Source organism: Primulina huaijiensis, chromosome 11, assembly GCF_012295235.1.
Source record: "Primulina huaijiensis isolate GDHJ02 chromosome 11, ASM1229523v2, whole genome shotgun sequence".
NCBI lineage: Eukaryota > Viridiplantae > Streptophyta > Magnoliopsida > Lamiales > Gesneriaceae > Primulina > Primulina huaijiensis.
Genome location: NC_133316.1, coordinates 23,612,108 through 23,622,165, shown reverse-complemented (window position 1 = coordinate 23,622,165; position 10,058 = coordinate 23,612,108). Strand labels below are relative to the sequence as shown.

Sequence of the window (10,058 nt, the reverse complement as noted above, 5' to 3'; positions counted from 1 at the left end):
CACATGAGACACACTCCCTAAAAAATTCCTTAAACAATTCTTAGATTTCACCACGATTTGTAGAAAAATCCGAATCAGCATCTACGTCACTAGCAAGTTACCTACATATTTGCTTTAAATACAAAAAACCAAAACCAAAACCAAAATAAAAATGAGTAGGACGATTTATTTTTGCAGCTCTCCGTTGAAAATTCAAATAAAATTAGATGGAAAAGTCATAACCCATTGAATATAAATCCAAATCATTTAAAATGGATGCGAATAGTTAGTTATACCCATAATTTCAATCGACACACCTAAATCATTTTCATACTAAAGATTTTTCCTCCATGTCCTAAAATTTTTTTGTCATACCGATTTTTAAAAAAAAAATCAGCAATTTCGTATATATATATATATAAACATAGAAAAACACTCCTATAGAGCCGAAGGCCTTTGTTTTTGTATTGTGGTCGCATTAATTCACAGCTGTCCTTAGTATTTAATGCCATAATTACTGACGGCCCCACCTTCTTCTCACTTCACAGAATCTCAATTCTCAACTTCGGAAATTTTATTTTAGATTCTTTTTCAATTAATGCCATTCTTCAAAATTTCACTGTTATTTCTATATAAAACAAGATTTCATTAAATTCTTCATTATTGCCTATTGATTTTAAATTATTATTATTATATGGTAGGAGTGTCCATCTTCCACATCCTCTTCTTCTGTATAACAGGATTCGATTTCAACCCTTTTCCTTCCGTTTCTCTCTTTCTGCACAACTCTCTTTACTCTTTGATTTGATTGATTGCTGTGAAGGAAAAGATAAGTGCTCTTTGGTGTGATGGCAGCCGAAGTCAGCTCTTTTCTCAGATTGATGAACGGTGGTAGTAAGACGGAGTCGGGGCCGACCGGGAAATCAACAGCCCCGATCACTAGAGATTTTCTTGGTGGGGGTTGTACCCTTGAATCCAAAGAACTCGACCTCGACTTGCAAGTGCCTTGTGGCTGGGAAAAGCGCCTCGATTTGAAGGTACAATATTTTCTTCTTCTTTTTTTTGGATCCCAACAAATGTTTGATCTCTTTATTGTTTGTTGCTGCTACCTTCTGTTCATTCATGAGCATGGAAGAAAACAAGCTTTGTTAAAACGAAGCCATTTTCTCGATTTTTTTCAAGCTCTGTTTTTGTTTCTGTGTGATTATCTTGGGATTCTGTGTTTTATGATTTTGTTTCATTTTTTCAGTTATTCCGATATGCTATTTAATATGTATAAATTGGCATTCATGAGTTGATTGAAATACGCATTCATTGGATTTATTATGATTCAAGGTTCTTTGTAAGTGAAGTTATTATCATGACTTGATGACATTTATTTCATGCTATTATAGCACATGATATGGTTTGGTTTCGATGATTCTCGTATATGTTTTAATTGTCTGGTTTATTTCATAACTCATGATAATTACGGAGATAGCCCAACAGTGTAAACTTCTTGAAATTTTCATATGAGGATTGATTTTAATGATACCACAAAGATTATTGACATCTCATGCATTGAATTTGAATATACACGTCCGTGGCTCTTTTTCAGCTAAAGAAGTCGATAATTCAAATGCTGCTTCTTCTTGATTTATATTTCTCAGTTGAAATGAAGAATAGTCAGAGTTTATTAGATATTAAATTTCAATCCTTTGTATTAAATTTTCTTCAAATGTAGATGAAATTTTGTGATGGTTAAATCTTTGATTTCAGTCAGGAAAGGTGTATCTTCAGAGAAGCAATCCATCAAACTCACCCTCTTCAACCTCAGAAACAAAGCCGAAAACCAGCGAAACATTCTCCAAATTTGAAGACCTTAATTTCCCTCCAATGTCGAAACAAACCTTAAACCTCTTCGACGACTCGACCTTGGACCTAAAGCTAGTTTCATCGTTGTCTGGATCCCCATCATCCTCGAATTATCAAAACGTGTGCACTCTGGATAAAGTGAAGTCAGCACTCGAGAGGGCGGGGAAAGAATCCATCAAGAAACGTTCAATATCAATGTCCAAAACATCTTCATCGCGCTCGAATTCTTCCTCCTCGATCAAAGATAGTGATCTTGATCCTCAAGAGGAGAAATCATCGGGCTCGTTCGCTGCAGGATGCCCCAATTGTTTGCTCTACGTTCTGATCTCGAAAAGCAACCCCCTATGCCCCCGATGCAACAGTTATGTGCCGTTGCCTGTGGCTGCAGCCAAGAAACCTCGTATCGACCTTAACATCTCCATTTGAAAAGATTGTGAATGAACCCGTAAATGGTTCTCATTTTTTGTAAAGATCGGTAAAAAAGATTAGGTGAATTTTAGCCTTTATAAATATATATATATATTCCTTTTTTTATGTTCTATATATATTTTTTTGGGTTTAGGCATTATTTAAATGCCATGTGATATAAGTTTAATCACCCTGGTTCTGTTTTTTGTCTATCTTATTGCAACCTTTTTCCTTCCCATCGTTAATGATCTTTAGTTTAATGGAATTTTCTCTCCAAAGTCCGTAAATCTCCTATATATGCTACAAATTACAATGTTATTCCCAAATAATTTACATGTAAATCCATATATGGTACAAGTACTGGACATAGCTTCAACTTCAAGTAAAAACCCCGTATCTTGATCTATTCTTTATACTCTATATAATAGGAATTCACAAGTTAATATATATGTATGTGCTTTAAAGGAAGTGAGAGGTGGAAAATGGAGTTAAAAAAAAGAATTTTGTGAAAGCCGTAGCTTTGCTTGACATGAAATAATATATGCTCTGCCTCGACCGATTGCATTTCATTTTTGTACCTAACAAACAATAAATGAGATTTATTTCTTTCTTCCTACCTATTCTGAATGAATACCCAACACCTAATTTAATTCAAAGTTGGGGATAGTAACTTCCCCGCAAGCATTTAGTGGGAGTTAATGCTTTTCTTGATTGTACGTTTTTTTGTTGGTTTTGGATTAAGATTTTCAGACACACTCCCTTTTTAATTTAATTTTAAAAATGGTACTATACACGAAATCTCGCCATAGTAAAAAGTATACCATGGAATTTATGAGCAAAGAAGGCTGCCTTTTAGTACAACTGTTTTATAACTTATTTTGTTGGACTAAATCCAGTCAAACTTAAAATACAACAAATATAAAGTTAAAACATTAATGGTGAAGCTTCAGTTTACTGTGCAGCTAAGGGCAATTATATGAAGTGTGATGATAATTTAATTGCATTCAAACATGAATGAAAAGTCGTATATTTCAATTCAAACATTAAAATATAATATCATTTTTTTTAAAAAAAAAGTTGAAATTAATAATTATATTATTTATTTATTGGTCCAAAAAAAAAAAGGTGAACTTAATAATTATATTATTTATTTATTGGTCCAAACTCCTATAATAAATGAGTAGGAATCAAATTCCAATCTCATCATAGAGGACTGTTGAACTTTTAAATGAGACATTTTAATCAATTAATACCCTATGACCTAAAAACCTTTTCGACTTTTCTTAATACACACGCGGATAATGGATAAATTACTTTCTTATTATGAAAATAAATATAGTGTGTATATATATATAAAAAAATTTTCCAACTCATATAACACCAAAATACTAAATTAGAAAATAACAATTTAAACTGCACCTTATAAAACGTATAAAGTATTGATATATTGACAGACAAATTAAACATGTCGTAATTTAAACAAACAAATCAAAGGTCCAAAATGGTGTCGCGAAGTCATTTTCAAAAATAAATTGCATCGCATAAGCGTGTGCGCCGCTGATTGTAGACAGAAGAATTTCCTCGCTTCATCCGCGTGGAAGTTTTTGCTTCAAATTAAAATATCTTAAATCAATCTTCAGCAACCGCATAGAGCGGAGAGATATGAAAACGAGTGGGTAATAGTAAGATCGGACCACCCATTTACGCATATATGAAAACGAGATCGTGGATATATCTTATCTTGACATTTTAATCAAAAATAAATAATTATTTTGCAAATACACTTAGAAAAATATTTAAAATGGATAGGAAAAAAATAGTTATTGCCCTCCAAATCGTATAATTCTGAATTTTTGTAGAACTTGAATCAAACTTAGTATGAAATAAAAATGTATTACGATTTCATATTTAAGATATATTTTCATAAACGGAGTCCGATTGGCGCACTGCAGGTTCAACAGATGTATGTAAAAAGGTACAGAGACACCTATTGGATTTGAATATTTTTGCTTGCCTCATGAAACTATTAATGAAGGCATTTACTAGTCCATTCATAATGTATCTAACTTACAATAAATTCCATCCATAATATTAATGTAACACCCCATTTAAAAGAGACACCTACCATTTCAGATGAAACCTATCTTAAAGTACATTTATTGCCTTTTTATTATTCTTGTAAATTTTTAGATCCGTCAGCAGACTTGTATGCTTTAAATAATTTGTCAGTTCAATCAAATTTCTATGCATCATATAAACACAAACACACAGGCATACCCGCATACACACAAATATATATAGTTTTGATATGTTATTTTAGGGATGTCAATGGGTCCGGGTATGCAATGGACCCGCCCCGTCTGGGACGGGTTTGGACACACTAAATGGGTCATGGGGCGGGTCTCGGGTCCAATTTTTCAGACCCACCTGGGTATGGGGCGGGTCACGGGTCCTATAATACCCGTCCCATATATGTTGATATAAATGATAAATATGATAAATATTGGGATAATTGTCATATGATTATGAGGGTTGCAGCTGTATTGGATCCTAGATATAAAATGAAGCTTGTTGAATTTTATTTTCCCCTAATTTATGATGAAAGATCACAATCTAAATTTGATGAAGTTCGACAGAATTGTTGTGATTTATTGGTTGATTACCAATCCAAGACAACAAAATCATTAGGAAATAGTTGTGGTTCAGGGATTGATGGGACTTCATCTGTTTCTAATATTGATGCATCTGATATTAATATTTTAGATATGTATGATAAATTCGTGGCTTCAAGTTCAAGCCAAGTTGCATTAAAATCCCTAACCGAGTTGGATATGTATTTGGAAGAAATTGTTTTGCCACGAACTCAACATTTTATATTGATCCGTTTAAGTTCTGTCATGACTTATTTTTGGGGATGTCAAGACTTTTTTTAAGAGAGCTAATAATTTTTTTTTATGTAATTCATTACGTCATGAAAATACTTTGTTTGTTATCATTAAGTATGGTCGAAGACATGTATTAGTTTTATATTGTGTTGTATTTAGAGGCTTGTTTGTTTCATAATTCAGTCATGCGATAAGAAGATTATTGTTTCTATTTTAAAAAAATTCGGGTCTCGCGGGTCTACCTGGCCCCATTTCGTATTCGAGGTGGGGCGGGTTCGAAGAATATTTAATCGGGGTGGGGCGAGTAATGAGTCAAAGTTTTCTTCATGGACGGGCCTTGGGTTTAGTCATACCCGCCCCATACCCACCCATTGACATCCCTATGTTGCTTACTCATTGTGTACATCTACGTGTCAATTAATGAGATAAAAAATCATTTATTTGATGTATAATTTGGATATGTTTCATTACATTCAATAGACGATTGTTACTTTATTGATCGACACAGAGGTGAACATGATGAGTGAACATATCAAAACTATATATATGTGTGTGTGTGTGTGTGTGTGTGGGGAACAAAAATATTGATTAAATAAATGATTCCAACTTTTAATTTCATTTGCCACTCTGAAGAATTTAAAGGAGGTTATATTTCCATTTGTCTTACTAATTTTTAAATACCACTTTCAATTAAAGTTCATTTAGTAAGAGTAGTCATATTTTCTAAATTAAAATATTAAAATTTGTTCCTGTTGTCTCTAAAATATTAAATATTTTGGCCCTTAATACAATCAATCACATGTAATCAAAGGTAACCTTACTTCATCAATGTTTCTTCTGTTTTTTTCCTCCTAATTAAATCTCTATGAAGGAGAGAATTTTCAAACTTATTTATGGTTTCAACCCAAAAATAAATGATAGAAAATATAATTTACCTAAAAAAGTTTTGGCTTCGGGAAAGAAATTTTCAATGATATTTCTCATGATATTTACGAGGGCATTAAAGTCTGTCAATTAATTTTGTACCTAACTGACTGAGAAAATTAAATTTAATATTACACAAATGAAAACAAATAAAAAAAATAAGATAATATTTAAGAATATGTTACGTTATGATTTCGTATCCTTTTCACCAAAATATTTTTTTTCAACTTTACATATATCCCCAAAATAGTCCAAAGATAATAATCACACTAGATTAATTTTTCATTATTATCAATAAATACTACATTATTATTTTACAATAGTATCACAACAACATGATATATTATTTTATATAATTAATGATAATGATTAAATTTATTAAGTATGAACGTTTGAATAATTAATTAAATATTTAGATCTAATTTAATGAATATATTTAAAATTTAAATATTATTATAAAAATATATTTGAGTGGGTCTTATGTGAGACTGTCTCACGGATCTTATTATGTGAGACGGGTCAACCCTACCCATATTCATAATAAAAAGTAATACTCTTAGCATAAAAAGTAATACTTTTCATGGATAACCCAAATAGAGATCCGTCTCACAAAATACGACCCGTGAGACCGTCTCACACAAGTTTTTATCAATATATTTATCCCATTTGAAATCACATTGAAAGGTTAATTTGACTTTTTTTTATCATTGCTTTCTATTTCGATGATTGGAACTATTGTTAATAAAAAAAGATAGAAAAATATATTTAGAAAAAATAGATAATTTTGTCTATAAAATTTTGAAGAATAAATAAATATTTTTTAAAATTCAAAATTATCGTCGTTTATTAGATGAATGAGTTTTTATAAATTGTTAAAAAAATATATTAAAATTCTAATTAAGATGTATAAATAACGCTCAATAAAGATAATAATCTTCTAGCGTCATTGACCTTTTACATCACATTCAATATATTGTATGAGTGAAACTTTTATTAACAAAAGAAATAGAAAAATATATTTAGAAATCATATATTATTTTTCTATTAAAATTTTACAAAATAAATAAACATCTTTCAAAAATTCAAAATTATCGTATTTATTAGATAAATGAATTTAAATTAAACATTAGATAGAGTGAGAATTTATATTATGTAATTAAAACACAAAAACAAACTAAATTGACACTGAGTAATATATTTAATATGCGGGGAAAATTTATTAAAAATTATGAAAACTTCGTTAAATACGATATTTATTGGCCATTATTTACATCACATGTTACAAATTTGAGACAGTTAAAATTTGTAACTCTTGAAACAACGACAACCAATTAAATATCAAATAAACATAATTGATTAATAATTTCGATTTTCTCCAAGCCCCCTTACTAGGTTGGGCAATCTTTGATATAGTTTTTCGTATCAAATTATTGACTCTAGAGATAATTGCTTCAACCAAGATGTATGAAATTTTTTCCATTCATTCCTTTTAAGGATAAGGATCAGTCGAGGTTCTTGCCTGGCCATGGATTCATCAACAGTTCGAACTATCAATACCACGGTATAGGTTCGGAATAATTTTTTGCCCCACTTATTTGTTTTCGATTAGAGCATAAACAAAAGAAAAAATTTCGTCGTTTGTGGATCACTCGGATAAACGTAGTAATTCGAGAAATGCGAGTATCCTATAATTACAGTAAATTAGAGGGAGTATACATCAAATAATAAATATTGATGTATGTATAATTTAAGATATGTCAATTGTGTGGTTAAATCATATTGTTTGTTATATCACTTGAAGATGATATTGTCGTCGGTAAATGCGTCCTTCTATCATGATCGTATACACCATTTTGTTGAGAAAAATTGGACGAAATATTAGAATTTTGTTTAGAAATCACAACATAAAAAATTGTAAGCTCATAAAGTAACAATATTAAAACTATAATTTTTTTAAAAAATGAATGCATTTGATTAAACACAGAAACTCATATGAAACGGTCTCACGGGTCAATTTTGTGAAACAGATAATCTATATGGGTCATCAACGAAAAAAATATTAGTTTTTATGTCAAATATATTATTTTCTGTTTGCTCGCTTTTTGACTATACCAAAAAATGTTTTTACATTTTCTAGGCAAACATGATTTTTAAGATGAAATTCGATGTAAAACATTAAAAATCTGAAATAAATGTTTGTTGTTTCATGATTAAATATTTTACATCTGACACTAATATATAATTTTTGAGTATCCAAATATGTATACAAATTTTTTATATTAATCACACTTCTTTTTCGGATGAAAATTTGGTACAAAACTTTGAAAATTTAGTATTAATATATGATATTTGAGTACTAAATATTTCAGATCTGATCTTAATATATGATTTTTTAGTACCCAAACATTTATAAAAAAAATTTCGTATTAGAGACACATTATTTAGGATAAAAAATTGGTACGAATAATTAAATATGTGGTACTAATATATGATATTTCATTATAAGCTCTTTCAAATCGAATAAGTGTAGTAGACATTGATATTGATATTAATATAGTTTTTCTAATTTCATACTCAAAATTTTATATTTTGTACCAGACCTAAAACTATATGTTCTACAATATCATATATATGTTCTTGATTTTCATTTTTTTTTAAATCAAATTACATATGAAAAATAATTATGATAGAAGAGAGTTCAGAAATATTTTTTAGGTGACTACTGAGAAAAATTTGATTCAATATAAGCTGAACACACATTTAACTATTTAAAAACAAGTCTCCTTTAATTTAAGAGGATTTGTATTTTTGGTTTTTTTTTTTTTCATTTGAAAAGTGAAAACTAAACAGATTTGTAAGTTTGAAAGCCAAAAAAAAAATCTCTAAGAAAAGAAAAAATTGTGGATTTTTTTAAAATTTTGTTTACGAATTATGATCTTTGCAACGAGCATGGTAGAATTAAAAATATTATTTTATTTATTTCTTGTGTATGCGATATTTAAATATTTATTAAAAAAATTTGTTATATGTTTATTATTATAATTAGAATTAAAATTTAATTAATAAAATTTTCATCTGTCGTTCGATTTATGATAAAAACTCAAATTAGACCAATGGTTCAAGATGGTTTGAATGACTAACTTTAATTTTTGTTCCAATTATTTTTTTGAGTATCTTTAAACATAATTTAAATTATCTAAACAACCTATTATAAATAAACTAAAAACGAACCTCTTGGATGCTATTTTGGTATGTGTCAGTTCCTAATGATTTCGATTTTGGATTGGAGCAGGTTCCAATACAAATTTAGTCTTTTTAAATCTTAATGTTTAAGAAAATAGAACTCAGACTCATTTTTTTTTTTTTTTTTTTTTTTTTTGAAGGAAGAACTCAGACTCATTAGATTAGATAATTAAAATCAATCATTTAAACATTATATTATAAAACACTATAAAAATTAAATTTATTTTATATACATCAAGGTGTTTAAATTCATAGGGCTTTCAAGCCCATATTCAGATTTTCTTAGAAAACCCAAATACAGATCGTGGGCCGAATATATCTATTTCGTTTGTGGATAAGACCTCTTTTATCTCGCACGTGTTTTAACGGACACTTGAAAGAGGAACTACATTTATGCCCTGAATTTATGGTAGGGTTTGGGGACACTCGTTATATGCTTCTTTGATTTACACTTTACAGGGGTTTTTTTTTATAATTAATTTTAAAAAAAAAAAATATTTTAAAAATAAAATAATTTTGCAAAATTACTTTAATATTCTTAATAATATTTCGTTAATTTCTCCACATCTCCACCTCAAACAAATCACTACAATTTTTTTCAAGTAATAATTAAACATTTTACGTCATGTATTTTTATTTTTCCTTAATAATATATATAATAAAATGAAATATACATTAATAATATTAGTGACAATAAGAATTTAATATCTAATAATATTTATCGTAAAATATAATATAAGTTTATAAAAGAAAAACTGATAAAAA

The 10,058-nt window shown here is 29.0% G+C and overlaps 1 protein-coding gene across 1 annotated transcript; it reads left to right on the top strand.

Moving 5' to 3' along the window:
• The first annotated feature begins 665 nt into the window (after positions 1–665).
• On the top strand, positions 666–2,506 carry LOC140987343 (uncharacterized). The gene is made up of 2 exons (XM_073455806.1): positions 666–1,016; positions 1,738–2,506. The coding sequence occupies exons 1-2, from the start codon at positions 828–830 to the stop codon at positions 2,257–2,259; spliced, it is 711 nt and encodes a 236-aa protein (XP_073311907.1). The 5' UTR covers positions 666–827; the 3' UTR covers positions 2,260–2,506.
• Positions 2,507–10,058: the final 7,552 nt, after the last annotated feature.